Source organism: Phyllostomus hastatus, unplaced genomic scaffold (genome assembly GCF_019186645.2).
Source record: "Phyllostomus hastatus isolate PE091 unplaced genomic scaffold, TTU_PhHast_1.1 phas_contig_173, whole genome shotgun sequence".
NCBI lineage: Eukaryota > Metazoa > Chordata > Mammalia > Chiroptera > Phyllostomidae > Phyllostomus > Phyllostomus hastatus.
The window spans coordinates 925,088-943,125 of record NW_025333668.1 but is presented as its reverse complement, the minus strand read 5'-3'; the positions used below and the strand labels follow the sequence as shown (position 1 = coordinate 943,125).

Here is an 18,038-nt window from a genome sequence, read left to right as displayed (position 1 = left end):
GTCTTTATGTTGAAATTCCATGAACAGAGTTCCCTTGTGTTTCATGGTTCTAGGCCTTTGACTTTGCCACATTTCCTCTGTGCAGTGCATCTTCTTTCCTTCCCCTTGCCATTCGCCTGGCCAACCTTTGTTCTTTTTCCCTGACATAACCCAAACATCTTCCACTGTTTTCTGATTTCAGCCCGATCTCCACAGTAGAATTGGCCACTCTATTCCTTATGCTCTTCGCCAACCTACTTAGTTCATATGTGTATAATTTTTACATCATTGTTCTTTATTGCAGTTATTTGTTGCAGGTATATGTTTGTTTATTTTTGTATTATTTTCCTAGTACTGTTCTTGGCATGAGGTGTGACATATATTAGGCATTCAAACATGTCTACTACATGGATGAATGGATGAATGTATTGAGGGATGGATGGATGTATGGATGGATGGCCCTTCTGATAATGATCTGTCAACACTCTCTACCACCAAATGTTAACGTGGCCCTGACAGTGTGCCAGATAATGTGATAGAGCTAAAAATAACAATGGGGAACAAACTCAAAAAACCAACTTGAAAAATATAAACAGCTTAATTTAGATCCCAATTAGTTATTTTGAAAGCTTGTTGGTAATGAGGAACTTGACCAAAATTCAGTCCTTGTCTAAACTCCCAATCCATGCAAATTTTCTTGTCAAGGGTCTCAGTAAGGATATGTGAAGTGGAACACTCCTCAAATGTGCCTGCCTGGACTACACACACTCAGTTCATCAAATGCCACCCAGGAAGCATCAAAGGATATGTTACAGAACAAATAAGGGGGGCCTGGGACGATATACTATTATTGAAATAAAAGCCCCCAGGTCCGTCATGTCCGCCGCCAGAGGAAAGATGTCTCTCAATGCCAGAGATTTGTGAAAAGGAAAGGAAATGTTTTTTAATGCTATACAAACTTAAAGTAGTGACCTGATGTCTTTATCAAAAATCTTAAAGTCCCTTTTAAAACACCCACAAACAGATACAGTCCTTCCTTCGTTTCCCCCTGTGCCCAGTCCAGAGTACCATATCTCAGGAAAGGAAATAGAAGTCCATGGCTCAGGCAGTCCTCTGGTTGTTCCCAGTTAGTACTCCTTCTCGACTGGGAGACCTCCCTGGGTTTCCGGCACCCTCAGCTGAGTCGCCGGGATTTCTGCTAAAACCAGGTGGTGGTTCCCCCTTCTAAAGCTGCGGGGGTCCCCACTCTGCCAAAGCCGCGTGGTTCTCTCTCTCAGGGCTGCAGGAGTCTCCACTCTGTCAAGGCCGTGTGGTTCTTTCTTCAATGGCTGCCGTGTCTGGGTTTAAATCCCCGCACCAATCTTCCTCTGCAGCCCCATTTCTGACTCCTCCTACACTCAGGCACACTTGCCCTCAATCTGCTGTCTTCTCCAGCTTTTCTGGTCGCCATTGTGGGTCTGGGCAAGTGTGACCCATGTCATGGAGCCAATCTTCTCCCAGCTCCCACGCAGGTGCTGTAACTCAGGGGACCTGCCCCCCAGTCTCATCTTGGGGGGGAGGTCCCTTTTCATCCCCATGGCCTTGAGCATGGCCATAGCTATTTAGCATATCTAAGTGACCAGCCAAAGGCTATAGGTATGTTAAATGACCACGCCATGGATTAGCTGCAAAGCTGCCCTGCATGTTCTTGCTCTGTGTGCCCCTTCCCCCAACTCACACTTGTGGGGGAAGGGGTGGAGGCATCTTAAAATCTCCTGGACACCTTGAGTTCTGGACCCATTTCAAATGCCTATTTGGGGTCCCCCCTCTTGGCTGCACCTTCTAACAGATAGACGAACAAACAAACAAACAAACAACCCCAATTCCAATTGTCTAGATAATGAATGTTTCTTAACCATAAAAAATGTTTAAGTTGTCTTCAAATGCTGAGAAACTTTGTTTTTACTTCTGCTTCTATTGGCAACAAATCTGAATGCATCCTACCTCTACTTAAAAATCTTTCATGCATCCCCATAGCCTTCTGAACAAAATCCAAACTCTTTAGGGTATCATTTAAGGTCCTTTATGAACTGGCTTCATGGATTCTCTCCAGACAAACCCCACTTCCTGCCAATCTTGCTAAGCTATTTCTTACTTTCCCTAGCATGTGTAACCCCCTGTGCTGAGTCTTCCTTGCTTAAGGTTATTTCCCTGCTCAGAATCCTTTTCTTGTGCCTCTCCTCAATCCCCTCATTCTTCAAGATTCCCCAGGAATCCACCCTGGTCAGTGTGGCTCAGTTGGTTGGAGCATTGTCTTGTAAACTGGAGGTCCCTGTTCAATTCTGGTCAGGGCCCATGCCTAGGCTGTGAGTTAGATCCCTGGTTGAGGTGCATACAAGAAGCAACCAATTGATGTTTCTCTTGCGCATTGTTGTTTCTTTCCCTTTCTCTCTCCCTCTCTTCCCCTCTCTCTAAAATCAATAAGCGTGTCCTTGGGTGAGGATTAAAAAAACAAAAGATTTCCCAGGAATCTCTCCCTAAATCCCTTAGGCTGAGTTAGAGGCCCTTCCTCTATGTTCTCATTGTCCATCAGTACGCAAGCAGCATTCTAGTATTATTATTATTTATGTGTCTATGCCACTGAATTGTAAGAATGAGGGTAAGAGAGCAGGGAGGCACTGTGTTTTTTATTTCTGTATCCATAGGACTCACCAATAGTTCTGACACATAGTAGACATTCAATAAATAGTTGTGGAATTGTTACAGGGTGCAGCCAAGAGGGGGGACCCCAAATGGGCATTTGGAATGGGGTCCAGAACTCAAGGTGTCCAGGAGATTTTAAGATGTCTTCACCCCCCCTCCCCCCGACCCACTGCCCCTGCCCCAGGTGTGGGTTGGGGGAAGGGACAAATGGAGCAGGGCCATTGAGAGCTGTTTCGCATAGCAATAGCCTTGCACCTACCCTCTGTTGTGGTCATTTAACACATCTATAACCTTTGACTGGTTACATAGATATGTTAAATAGCTGTGGCCTTGCTCTGAGCCAGGGGAATGGAAGTAACTTCTCCACCAAGATGTAACTGGGGGGCAGGTTCCCGAGTTACAGCGCTGCCTGTGTGGGAGCTTGGAGATGATTGGCTCCATGCCATGGGGTCACACCTGCCCAGACTCATGATAGCAGTCCAGTAAAGCTGGAAGGATATGAGTTCTGACATGTGAGGCCGATTGTAGGAGGAGTTGGAAATGGGGCTGCAGAGGAAGACTGGTGCAGGCATTTAAACCCAGACTCGGCAGCCATTGAGGGGGAACCAGGCGGCTTTGGAGAGTGGTGACCCCCCGTCCCCGCCCTGACCGTGGCCCTGAGAGGAGAGTAGCATGCGGTTTTGGCTGAGTGGGGACCCCCGCACCTTTAGAAAGGGGAACCACCACCCAGCTTTAGCAGAGATGCCAGCGACACAGCTGAGGGTGCCAGGAACTGAGGGAGGCTTACCAGCCTAGCACAGAGTACTGGGAAGAACCAGGGACTGCCTGAGCCATGGACTTCTATTTCCTTTCCTGAGTAAAATACAGTACTCTAGACTAGGCAAAGGGGGAAGGAAGGACTGTGTCTGTTTGGGTGTTTTAAGGGACTTTAGGATTTTTGATGAAGACATTAGGTCACTACTTTAAGTTTGTATAGCATTAAATAAACATTTCCTTTCCTTTTCATGAATCTCTGGCATTGAGAGACATCTTTCCTAGGGTGGCGGACATAACGGACCTGGGGTTTTCTTTCGGCAATATTACATCATCCCAGGCCCCCCCTTGTTTGTTCTGTAACAGAATCAATAAGTTATCTTACTAGGAAATGATCTGAGATGCCTCAAATGCACTAAATAGAATAGTAATCACTCTTTGCTTCTTCTAGAATAGCAGTGTTTTGTGTTAAAAACAGTATTTTTGTTTAAAATAGAAAGTATCTGCATAAACTTTGGAGACTACAATGATACAAAAGAAGTGCCTATAATCCTTCCAAGCATAGACAAGCCTTATCTTCATTTTCTTTTCTGCTTGTTGAACATTAAATACCATGCCTTTTCTCCATGTCATTAACTTGTCTTTAAAAGTATGATTTTTAATGACCCAAATAGTGTGCCAAATGGATACACTATAGTTGTTCTTTGACGTTAGCCCAGTTTCTTCACCTCGTTGTAGGAGAACTGATTAACCGATTCTCCCCACACACAACACAGTCAATTTTTCTGCACTATGGTGGCCCAGGCACAAACATGTGACCAGTTAGGTCAATTCCTCTTTTTGGAATTTTTCTGCAGTCAAATATTCCTCTTTAATATTTTACTTCTTCAGCTGACTTTAGTGTCAAAGGAATATAAAGGAAGAAAATGCCATGACTTTGAGATGCCATGTCTTTCTGGGAAGTCTTTAAATACTTCAATTCAACATACTTTATTTATTAAGTGTCTGCTAGGTGGTATTTTTTTTTGGAGGTCTTTAACAACATCATATTCTTCTCAAGCTGCTAAGAGATGTGAACCCCTGGGGATTCCCTATCCAAATCTTGAGAAGCGAACTCTGCCTTGCCTTCCCATCTGAGTCTAACCTGACTACAGGCAAGGAGACTTTGAGGAGTGGTGGAGATAAGAGTACTGTAAGACAGACAGATGTCACCTGTGTTGAAAATGCCTATGCCAAGAGCTGACTGCAGAGATATTATATAAGGCAGATACTGAGGCACTGTCCTTGATACCTGTCTTTCTCAGCCTCACATCTAATTCATCATTAATTACCTGCTAAACATTTCTCTACTTGGTCCTATTTGTTGCTGCTTCTACTCTTACTTCTCTTTCTTCAAGGCCACAACAGGACCAAAGCTAATGTCACCTCTCATGTGGATAATAAAAACATAGTAACAAAAGCCCCTCTATCCACTCTGGTTTCCCCTAAGTCTATTCTCTACATAGCCTTCAAGTCATGTTATACAAGAAAAGTCTGATTATATCATCTCCCTAATTAAAACCTTCAGTGTCTTCCATTACTTTGAAACAAGATGGAACTCCTTAACATGGCCTGAAAACCTTTGCATCATCGTCTGTTCCTATTCACCATCTCAGTTGCACCACTTCCTACATTTCCCTGTGTCTCTCTGCTTCATCTTCACTGAGGCGCTCAGTCCCTCATATGTACTACCACAGAGCTTTTGCCCAGGCTTTCCCCTTTGCCTGAAGCATGCTTATGTCTTTTCCTACCTAGTTAAAGCTGACTCATCCTATGGGGCAAGCTGCACTTCCTTACAGATGTCTTGCCTGATGACCATTGTTTCACTTTCACCCAGCACACCCACCTCGATATTGTAGAACTTGTCCTAGATCTATAATTAGTCAATTAGTGCCTATACTCTCCCTTACACTATAAGCTCCTCGAGGAGAGGAGTTACCTCTGTTTCCTTATTTATCTCCAACCAACTAGCTGAGTCTTGGCATGTACCAAATGTTTAATAAATATGACTTGACTAAATAGTGAATAGATGGGAAATAATTTCTTTGAAGTTGTATATCATGTAGTTTATGAGTTTATGTGTTTCCTTTAGGGAAGCTTGTTGAAACATAATAGAACATGTGTTCATATCCTCTTGTAAAAAGGTCATTTGAACAAGGGTGTAAGGGTCTGACAGGACCGAAAGGCTCTATCCCACATGCTAAGTGCAGTTGATTACTAAAGCCTGTATAGAACTGGAGATTCTGAAAATGAGTACAGGCTCATGAAAAAGAGTACCTAGCAGGGCCTGTATGTATGCTAATACTTCCACAGGTAGAGGCTGCTTGAGACGAGTGATGGCATTGTACATTTATACTTTGTCAGTGTTACATTGATGGTGGCATACACTCATTTGTTTGACTCCTCTTTGATTCTTCCCTAAAAACTGCCTTTCTTTCTTCCTTTTTCTAGATTTATGGTCAATGTGACATGGGATGGCAAAGACTTGTCCTTCACTGAGGAAGGCTATCAGGTGCACCCCAGGCTGGTGGTGATTGTGCTGAATAAGGACCGAGAATGGGAAAAGGTGAGTGTCCTGCTATGTGCTGAACACAGGGGAGGGATGAAAGCCTGGGCAACAGAGGACTCGAGTTACTTCTTTTCCCAAATCATTTCCCATTGAGCTGCTCCAGACCCCATCCCATGCCCAGGGACAGAACCTTCTTGGAACAAGGCAGACAAATATTGTCAGGTGCGATTGGGACGTTTTCCCCAGGTACACTGTAGTAATCGTGCGCTGCTCCCTGTGCTAGGTTCTCAAATCTCAGAAGGAAGGGTCCTTGAAGGACTTAGGATAATTTCAAAACAATGAAGTTTTGTTTACATCATTGCAGTAGCAGATGTTGACAATATAGCAGTTATCACACCATTTTGCCTAAACCTCATAATTGTGTACCCTGTTTACACATTTAACCATATGGACAAAGCCCTGTATTTTCATTTACTTAGTCATTACTTTAAATCAACTAATTTCCAAAATTTAAGTGTGCCACTTCTATAAAGCATAGGTTGGAGAGGGAGGTTATATTTCTCATAAAGCACACTTTCTAGTACATACATATTAACTATAAAAATGTCTTTGCAGAAAAAAAAATTACCTCACATACCACACAAGCTATACCCTGAGACAGAGAAGGGAGACCTCACAGGGATTGGTAGATGATGGCACGCATACAATGACAAGAGCTGTCCCAGTGGCACTCTCTTCTCCCCCACAATTGAACTTTCAAATCAGTTACCACAATAGCACATAAAGGGCAAAATAAAAGACATCAAAAAGGAAGCCTGTATTGTTATCCTGTCTATTTTTGACAAGCAATGCATGGCCTCCAAACTGCTTCAGCAGCTTGAGATTTATCTTCACTTTGCATATTACATGGATACCTGAGAGACCCCAGGGAGCTGGGAAGGTACTGGATGCAGTGTGGGTACCATATTTAATTAACTAAGATAAAAAAAAAATACTGTGCAACAGAAGCATTGGCTTTGGTGGGGTGGGGGTTAATATGACAGATTCCCAGACAGGAATGATGAAGCAGTGGAGGGCTTTTGTGGTCCATCCAACAGTGACAAAACACATATTCCTCCTAGTGCACTTGGAAAATTCACCAGCTAGACTAATTCTGGAGCATACAACGAGTTGGAATATATTTTAAAAGACTGAAATAATGCAGAACACATTCTTCTACCACATAGCATTAAAATAAAAATTAAAAACAAAAATATATCTAGAAAGTCAACACATGTTTAGAAGTTAGTTAACACACTTCTAAATAACTGATGGGTCAAAGAAGAATTCAGAAAGACATAAAGTATTTTGAATGGAATCACAATAAAAAACATGACATCAAGAATAAAGTTGATGATGTGGTAAGAGGGAAATTCATAGCTTTAAATGCTTATAATTAAAAAAAGCAAGAAAAATGTAAAGTCAGTGATTTATATTAAGAAGTAAAAAAAAGAAGAACAAAGTAAACCCAAATGAAATAGAAGGAAGGAACTAATACACATAAAAATAAAAATAAACAAAGTAAAGCACAATATAGAGAGGAGATTGACAAAACCAAAATCTGGTTCTTCGAAAAGATTATAGTGCTAGGGGGTAAATGCTGACAACTGTACTTGAACAACAATAAAATAAATTTTTTAAAAATGACATGGCTCTTAAGGGACCTAGAGAAATTTAAGCCCAGCTTATCCACATCTTCTTTGATCACACATTTTAAATACTCTTAACATTTTTAAAGAAACTAGGTCCAGCCCTGGCTGGGTAGCTCAGTTGCTTAGAGCATTGTCCTGATATGCCAAGGTTGCAGGTTTGATCCCCAGTGAGGGCATATATAAGAATCAATCAATGAATATCTCTCTGTTCCTTCCTCTCTCCTCTAAAATTAATAAATAAAAATTTTTAATTAAAAAAGAAAATTCATAATTCCTAGCACAAATGATCATACAAAAATATACAAATACTAATAATCAGTACTCAAAGTGCAAGAGGGGATATCACCAGAAATACTACAGACATTACTATAGACATTAAAAGTATTTTTAAAAATTATGAAAACTTTATGCCATTAAATTTGACAATGTAGATAAAATGGGAAAATTACTTGAAATCCCACAATATTCCAAAACTGACACAAAGTGAAATAGACAATCTAAACAGCTCTAAATTTACTAAGAAATTTAATTCATAACTGAAAACTCAAATTATTTTGATGAAAAATTATGACATTGGGGAAAGGAAAGTCTTTTTAACAAATGGTATTAGATCAACAGGATATCTGTAGAGAAAAAATAAACCTTGACCTCCCACTATACACAAAATAACTTAAAATAAATTTCAGACTTAAATGTAAAAGATAAAACTATAAAGTCTGTAGAAGAAATTGTGGAAGGATATTTTTGTGATCTGAGAAAGCAGAATGCAAAAGGGCATTAAGCACACAGTAAAAATAATAAACTAGCCTCCATCAAAATTTGAAACTTTTGACTGTGTATAGAGATTTCTAGAAAATGGAAAAAGTAAGCCACAAACAGGGAAAATTATTTTAAAAATATATATAACAAAGGGCTCATTCAGAACACATAAAGAACAACTGTAAGTCAATAATAAAAAAAGGCAACTAAAATTGAGAAATTGATTTAAGCATGAAAACATGCCTTAACAGCGTTGTCATCAGTGAGATACCACTGTCATCCTCAGTGAGATACCACATTGCACATGGTGGACGGATACAATGAAAAGAAGGACAAGTGTTGGTAAGGATGTGGAGCTACTGAAAATCATATATATTTCCAGTGGGAATGCAAACTTACGGCCACAGTGGGCAAGTGTTTGGCAGTTTCTTATAAAGTTAACTGTACATAAACCTTATGATCCAACAATTTCACTCTAAGGTATTTACTGGAAATAAATATAAACATATATCCCAAAGTAATATTTGTATAAGAATATTCATTGCAATTTTATTCATAATAGCAAAACATCAAAAAGAACTCAGATGTCCATCAATAAGGAAATGGATAAATAAGTTATAGTATATTCATAAAATGGAATGCTCCTCATTAATAAGGAACTAGTAATTCCCACAACAATGTGGGTGAATTTCAAAACTATTATGTTGAATAAGAGAAACCAGACACAGAAGATTATACTGTATGGTTTCACTTATGTGAAGTTCAAGGAGAGGCAACACTAGTCTGGGGTTAGATATCAAAATAATGGCTGCTTTTGGGGAGGTGGGTCATTGACAGCAAAGGGACACAGGCAACTTTCTGGATTTATGACAATGTTCCTTATCTTGAACATTTGTCCAAATGCATCAACCCAGCACACAAGATATGTTTATTTTATTGCATGTAATTCTACCTTAATTTAAAAAAACTGAAGCCCTTCAAATTGAGATACCCACTACAATTAACTACCAATGTTTACTGAGTTTCATGTTTAACTCCAACTCCCAGTAATGAATACTACTCATAACAATATTAGGCATTGTTCAGTGAACATCTACTCTTATTTTTCTTTAGGTGATACACCCAAGGAGTGACAACTTTGTTTATTCATCCATTCAACAAATATTTATTCAGTTCCCTTTATGTTTAGGGCACTATTCTTGAGGTTTGACATCTATTAATGAGGAAGAAAGACAAAATTAAAATAATTTCTGTACTCCTGAAAGTTAGGTTCGTGTGTGTGTGTGAAGGGAGGTGGAGTGGAATTCTGTGTACTTTTGTGGTGCTTGAGGGCAGCGCTGAATTCTAGTTAATTGTTCCTTGTTACCTCCTCTCTTCCCTCTTATGTACCCTGTGACCAACCACACCACCGTACAGTGGGTTCCTTTATGCATCTGGGTCTTTGAGTATTTTTTTTTTGCCTGTAATTCTTTCCTGTATTCTCCCATTTTTTTACCCATCCTTCAGGTTCTGATTTTTCTTTCATCTTACATATGCAAAGCCAAAATACAGGTTATCTTCTTCTTATGCTTAAAGGAGGTAGAGAACTTGAGCCTTTCTGCCTATGTTGTTGAGTTTGGGGTTATTTCCAACCTTTTGAAGTGACACAATCTGAAGATCACTTTTGGAGCTGTAAAATCATTCTCTCTGGATGGATTCACCAGCCCTGGGTCCAGCTTGGCTCATACCTGTGAATTTTGTCTGCTGCCTTTGGACCTATTTTACTTGCCCAGGAGCCTCTTTACATGGAGGCCACTGCAGGGCAAGTGATAACATTGCATAGGAGAAGGCTGCCATTGATATCCTCCATTACCAGATACAGAAAATGCCCTTTTAATATTTTGTGTGCCCTCCTTCAAATTCCTGTTAAAATACAGCAATTTCTCAAAAAGGCAGCTTGGGGAATTGCTGCTGAGTTGAGCTTAGATTGTACAAATGCTTCCTGTAGCTTGTCTATTCTCTTGGCACTCAGGAGATTCAGTGTTTCAGAAATAACTCCTTGTGCTTCTGTCTCAAAGAAAGAGGAAGCCAGTGGAGCAGGTAAATACCAGTCATGTTTTCCTTAAATCTGCGCCCTGCGTGGCACACACTGGTACAGCAGGTCAGCAGAGGGGAAGGTTTGCAGAAGGGGAGATCTGTTATTCTGGGATTCAGAGGCAATTTCTTTTTATCTCTGAGGTCACCCAGTGGCGTCACTATAAGCAGCAGTATGTAATGAGGGTGTCTTGCTAACAGTGACAAGCCCATAGAAGGGATTTGTTTTCTGCTAGGCCTTTATGTGCAGCTGGTGTGGGTTATTGCAATGCTCTGCACAGTGCCTTGCTGCATTCAGCAGATGAACTCAGTTTTGAGGAGGATTTCTCTTGCAAACTGGAGCTTCTGTGCCTGTTGTCTCTTTTTTTCTTCAATGGTTTTGCTCTGCCTGCCTTGGGGTTTGGTGGGTCCAGCGCTTCCCAGAGATGTCTGAAAACAATACCAGGATGCCAGCCAATTGTCAATCCAGGACTGTGCAACCAATATCCTTGTTTGCCAGCTCTATGGCCAACGTTCCAGCAGACACCAGGGCTGCTACAAGGATGAGTAGGAAGCAATTCCTCTCCTTGAGTATCCCATAACTGAGCCACCTCTGGGGAAAGAGGGGTGAACATGACTTGGTTAGTTGGGGAAATCTGAATGAGGGCAGGAACATTGGCATTATTCCTTGAGTGATAGACTGGATTTCTTCAAGCCAAATCAATTTTTTTATTTAAGATTTTTAAAATTTATTTATTATTTTTAGAGAAGGAAGGGAGGGAGATAGAGAGAGAGAGAAACATCAATGTGCGGTTGCTGGGGGTCATGGCCCGCAACCCAGGCATGTACCCTGACTGGGAATTGAACCTGCGACACTTTGGTTCACAGCCCACACTCAATCCACTGAGCTACACCAGCCAGGGCCAGCCAAATCAATTTTTTTATTAATTACCTGAAAAAATTATTTGGGAATAATTCTATTTACCATTTTAGCGTTATACTAGCTTTAAAATTAAAAGTATGTATGTGTATCTACTTTATATATCTACATATACACATACAGACAGACTAGCTTTAAAAGGGATACATATTTATATTTAAGGAAATATATTTAAAAATTTTAAATAATTTCAATGATTTTAAAGGGAGAGAGGGAGAAATATCAGTGTGAGAGAGAAACATAGATTGGTTGCCTCCCATATGGTTCCTGACTGGGTACTGAACCTGCAACCTAGATATGTGCCCTGATCAGGAATCGAACCCCCAGTCTTTTGGGATATGGGACAATGCTCCAACCAACTGAGCCACACTAGCCAGAGCAAGAAATATTTTAAAAAGCAGTTTAGAAATTTTGATCCCAAGCATAAAATAGGACAAAAAACTATAAATATTAAAGAAAAATAACCCTCTTATTTTCTGGAGAAGTGCTAATTAAAGATGATAAAGATGCCCCAGAAGACATAAAGTAGACCCATAATTATGTCTTCCTGAACAAAGTGTCCCATTCCCTTTGCTCTGATGTGTCTGCTTCCTCTTCATTCTCATCACTCTGCATTCTCATCGGAGCCTTTTGTCTCAGCTGCCCTCCACACTGTGATCCCTCCCTCCAGCCCAGATCTCCTGACCTACAGACTTGCCTGCAGAACATGCCCATGTGAATATCCACCAACCTCTAACTTCATCTTGTCCAAAGTCAAAGTCATTACTTTCCTCTAACAAACATGGCTATTTTCCTGTGGCCCAGTACAGAAAGCTTTATTTTTGTCCTCTCAATATCCCCCAGGCCCTCATATTCAGTTGTCAGCTGCTCATGCATGGCATGTCCTGATGTTCCTGTCCCTTTGAATATTTTTCCCTCTTACCAAGGACAACCCTTTCCATTGGTTCTACATTTGCATAATCCAAAGTGGGTTCAGTCCTTTCCATTTCATTTCTACAGACTTGTATACTAACTCCCAAGAGCATAAGCAGCTTGCATTATAATTGTTTGCTTGCATATTCATCTTCACTTAGACTAGAGACCCATCAGCAATAGGTCTGTTGCTTTCATGTTTCTTGAGCTCTACTACCAGGCTTTGTTTCAGGTGCATGGAAGGTCTTCTGTACAATCTTCTGGTAATAATGACTTCACTCACCATTTATTGAGTTACTCTATACCAATAACTATGCTGAGAATTTCACATCCATAATTTCATGAAATCATTTCAACAACTCATCTAAAGTCAGTATTCTTATCCCTGCTTCATAAATGGAAATTCAGGTCTAAAGAGGCTAATGATCATCTTCAGATCCTTCATCTAGTATGTGATAGAAACAGATGTAAAAAGAGGTCTTCCTGACCCCAAAGGCTACATTCCTAATTGCTACATCATCCCTGTAGTAGAAAAAGTATGGTTTAGAGGAGAAATTAAGGTAGTTCCATCTATCCTCAGAATGAAATCCACCTCCTTCTTCTCACTTGGTACAGCAGATTCTACCCAAACCCAACTAATTAGAACTTGGGGTATAAGTATTTATCACATCTCACAGACCGTGTCTTTTCTGGTGGACAGAGCAGTTCCATCTTTGAATTTGTCTCATTAAAGAAGAGGATTGTACCATGCCCCTAGTGCCATATGCATTATGAAGTAGATGGGAGTTTAAAGCATTCCTAGAAGAAATATGATAAAGGGCATCTTAGAGAAAGCTATGTTTGGTCTCTGGTGTGTACAGGTCTGACTCTGACATATCAGTGCATTATCAGATCTAGTTAGGCTTTCACCATCAATGGCGTGTACGTGGATACAATTATTACCTGATACGATTTCTCATTATAAAATGCTCTAACTACCTCCCTTCTATATCACTGTATTTTAACTACCCTTCCATGACTCTCTTACCACATTTAACCCAGAATAACCAAGTGAGTCTCCAGAATACATGAGAATGTGATGGGGATTTTAAGTGTGTGTGTTCATTGGTGTATAATTTCAGTAATCTGGAAAAATATTCACTCTGCTAAAGGATTGATGTATTTATGCAAATATTGTACTTGGCTTCAACACACACATTCCAATGATTACATAAAAGGAAAATGGAGGAAAATTATAATTGAGACCAGTAAGTAACAATTGGTAGAATATTTGTGTGGGTTGCCGAAAAGAAAATGCATTAGGGTGTCCAAACTTTTGGCATCTCTGGGCCATACTGGAATAAGAAGAGGTGTCCTGGGCCACACATTATATGTACAAACACTAAAACTGATGAGCAAAAAAATAATTTTAAGTCAATTTTTGATTTTGTGTTGGGTCTCATTCATAGCCAATCTGGGCCCCATGCAGCCTGCAGGCTGATGATTGGACATTCTGGACATACTCTCCATGTGGATACAAACATATTATAGCTTCTGCTATGTGCTCACTCTGCTTTAAAAAAACAATGGTAACCTGTTGATGAAGGCTTGAATTCTGGCTATGAGTGATAGAATACTGTTTGTTTGCCTCCAGATTTTCATGTTTTCCTTTACCATTAAATCTCTGGTGCTCATATGCTGAGAGTCAATATTTGTAGAATGGATATAAGAATGAATGAAAACATCTTTTATGAACATCCCCAAATTGGAAACATCATTTAGTGTGGTCTTTCTATCAGTGCAGTCCATTGGGCTTCCCAGATCAGAGTCCATGGAAAAGATATAAAGGCCTTAGCCTTACCTTAGATCTAGAGAGTAATCATTTCTGACTCTGCTTTTTTCATAAGCTCCCCTAGTGATTCTCATGTCAATTAAAGATGTAGAGCTACTGCTTTAGGGCATAGATTTATTCCTTGTAGCCCTGACAGAATGGTTTCATTTAGCTCATTCTAGTTATCAAGTGTTCTTGCTTTTTAGTCCTTATGCATTTTTCCTGTACAATGCACTACTTAGTAGCAATGCTTAAGAGAAATGATATAGGAGAAAAGCAAATGAGGAAATTGGAGTTGTGTTACACCTTGAATGAGAGTAACAATGCTAAATAAAAGGCTGTTTATGGATATAGTTTAAGGCCTGTCATGTGGTGAGTCCTGAATAAGTATTGAATTATTAAATGATTTTAACAGTTAAGTCTGTCCCCAGTAAATAGAGTATGTTCAATTATGGACATATGACTCTTATTTATTTATGCATTTATTCCATTAAACAAAATTTCCCGAGTACCTACTATATGCAAGTCATTGTGCAGAATGACAGTAAGACTTGGACCAGCCTTTTCTATACTCAGAGTCTAATAGGGCACTAGGAAATGCTCATAGCTATAAGATAGTGTGAAAGGTGCTGCAAAAGATGTTCTGATAAAACTGTCTGGCATTTAGAGAAGAGATGTATTAAATGCAGGGAGAAGGATCAAGGGCATCTATACAGAGGGCTTCTAATTCAAACAAGGTCTCAGGGAAGAAGCATGATCTGGACTTCTGAACGTGTGTAGGAAGACCATTCCACGTAGGAAGAATATCTAAGGCCAAAGTTCAGAGGCAAGCGTGTTCAAGGCCCATCTGAGGAAGGGTTTAGTATGTTTGAAACACAGCTTGTGTGTTTGGAATGACCCTCACCCTTCTATAATCTTCTCCCCTCAGAGTGTGAGTGGGACCATGAGTTTGATGAGGTATGCCTTCAGTAATTATGTTAGATAACAAAAGGATGTTTTCAGTTGACTTCACATTCATCAAAAGGAAGATTATTGGGGTGGGCCTAACATGATTCTTTTAAAAGTAGAAAAATTTTTGCAACTAATAGCAGAAAAGGAAGTTAGAGAAATTTGAGCATAAGAAGGATTTGAGAATTGAGGATTGAGAGGGTCACATGGCAAGGAATGTAGATAGCTACAGGAGCTGTGTTTAGTCCCTGACCAACAGCCAGCAAGGAAATGAGGACTTCAGTCCTACAGCCTCAAGGAACTGAACTCAGCCAACAATTTGAATGAGTTTGGAAGTCAATTCTTCTCAGACTCTCCAGCTATGAGCCCAGCCTGGCTGACACCTTGATTTTGGCATTGTGAGACCCTGAGCAGAGAGCCCAGCTGAGCCCGCTGAACCATGAGATCACAAAGAAGTGTTGTTTCAAGTAACTTAATTGGAGGTAACTTGTTACATGACAACATAAAATGAATACAGATTGTTCTAAGGGAAATTATGGGCATGAAGGACCACACTGGAATTGGATTACAGACTACAGCACTTTATTCAGTAATCTTTCAAGCACTGTAGAAAAAGGTTGAGATGAGAGAACAACATAAAAATAATAATAGGTTTTGAAAACCCTTCTCCTGACTGTCCCCTTCCCCTCCCCTCTGACTATTCTTAGATTATTCCTAATTTCAGGGTTTTCAGGAACTACTATAAGGACACATGGACAAAAACCAAAGGAGAGGGTGGAAGCAAGGGAGGGAGGTGGGTTTGGCTGGGGTGGAGGGGAGTGGTGGGGAGAAAATGCAGACAACTATAATTGAACAATAATGAAGTAATTAAAAAATTAAAAAATAATAATAGTAACAGCTAACATTTCTTTGGTATTGATGATATACCATGCAGGGTGCTAAGCATTCAAATAAATAAACCCATCTAATCCTCACATGAATACTGTAATAAGGACACTGCCATTCCTCTGTTTTACAAATGTAGACAATGAGGCCTGGGGAATTCAGTAACTTGCTCAGGGTCACAGAGCTAGGAAGTTGCAAAACCAGGATATATGAACCCCATAAATTAGACTGCTTCTTTAGAAATAAAATGGCAATTGGTATGTGTGAATCTTTGGGAAAATTTCTAAGGGGCTATTTAAGTTGCTCAGGTTAAAGGGAATGTAGGTGTGAGCAAGAACAGCAGCAGCAGGGTCTGAGAGAAATTTCAAAAACAGAATTGAAAGCAGATGGCATTCACTGGATAGTTTGCTGAGAGATTTGTGACAGAGAGGAGTCAGATTTTTTTTTTAAATTTCAGGCATGGGTCTTTGCTTAAGCATTTTCAGATTGAGTATTTACAGAAGAAATTTGCCATTCCTGTAAATGACATTGCTCATCTCTCTTCTCTCCCTCTCTCCCTCTTCTCTTCCTCTGTTTCTTTCCTTTTCTTCTCCCAGATCCACATTCAAAGTCAAGTGCCCTTTTGTAAAATGGGTTTGGTAATGCCACTTTCTTAGCAGAGTCTGTGTGAAATTTAATTTGTTTCCTTATATAATGATCACTAAGTTTCTCAAATTATGTGAACCATAGACAGGGAAAGTTAAGCCATTACAAAAGAGTGAGATTATCATGCAGAGTCATACATAATGACTATTTTTAGTACCCACACAGCACACAACATGTTAGGTCACAATGGGAAAAATAGAGAAAATCTCTAGCAAATTAATACATCAAACTGAAATAAATGGTGTCATTTCCTTGTGTATGAGTGTGTATGTGTTTCTGTCTAGCATTGTTTTTTGTTTGTTTTGTTTTGTTTTCAGTTGTAACATCAGCCCAACTCAAAAAAGACCAACAGTTGAACCAGTGCTTCCTGCAAAGCAACACTGCACTAAAATTTTTCTAGACTTCTGAAATATAAGAAAAGCAACTCATAGAAAAGATATTTATCTCTTCAAGGAAACATGCACTGATGGAAAAGATGACTGATGATGATGGTGGTGGCAATGCTGTTGATTGATGTGATGATTATGATGGCAACAGGTCATTGGCTAAATTCCCATCCTATGCCAGACTCCATGCAGAATGGTTATCTCTTCAATGCATTATCTCACTGAAATATCATAATATTCTCTGCATTTTCACATATCTAAAAGGGGGAAAATAATAGTACCTACCTCATAGGGTTGTTGGAAAAATTAAACAAAATAACATATCAAGTACTTAGAATACTGACTGATACTTAGTACATGATTAATAAATGTCAATTCAGTTATAATTGGAGCTCTAAGATATGAGAGAGAAATTGGAAGCCACATGAGATAAATGATTCACCCAAGGTGATAGTGGTAAAGGAAGAATTGAGCCCAAGCAACATTACAATAGCGGCAGAGTCAGTAATTATGTTGTCTAGAGTATCCATCTCTACCTAACTCACAAACCCGGTTGTTGAGGAATCTGTTTGAGGGTTATGGGGGCATTATTAAGCTGACAGATGGTATAAATGTAAGACAAAAGCTGCACCCTTGATACTTTGCCATTGCCATCAATTATGAAAATGATGAATAGATTATTTAAATGATCTTGGATGAGTAAATTATTCAAAGAGCCTCTTGGAAGTATTTCTAGAAACTCCTGAACAGACAGTTAAAAACCATTTGTATTTTTCTGACAGGGTCATCAACTCATCTGTGTTGTAGATTAATGCAAAGCCCTGAGCTACTCTAACAGAAGGAGGAAGAGAGGGAGAATGTCGGGGGAGGCAGGGAGAATGAGAACAGCAGCATTTTAGGCCCAGTGCTGCAGAACATAGACTGAGACTCCATTTGTGTCATATGGGAGAAAGATTTTTTTCTGTGTTCCCTGGGATGATAGATTCTTTCAGAGTGCCTGAGGGGTCTCTGAGTAGATAGGGGTTACCAAGACAGGATCCAAATTTAA

General features: G+C 39.8%; 1 protein-coding gene across 1 annotated transcript in view; it reads left to right on the top strand.

The window, feature by feature from the left end:
- GRIN2A (glutamate ionotropic receptor NMDA type subunit 2A) overlaps positions 1-18,038 on the top strand; it is a 386,027-nt gene that overhangs the window by 265,124 nt on the left and 102,865 nt on the right. The window contains exon 4 of the mRNA XM_045833744.1: positions 5,905-6,019. Within this exon, the coding sequence (XP_045689700.1) occupies positions 5,905-6,019 (115 nt within the window). The remainder of the gene's footprint in view (positions 1-5,904; positions 6,020-18,038) is intronic.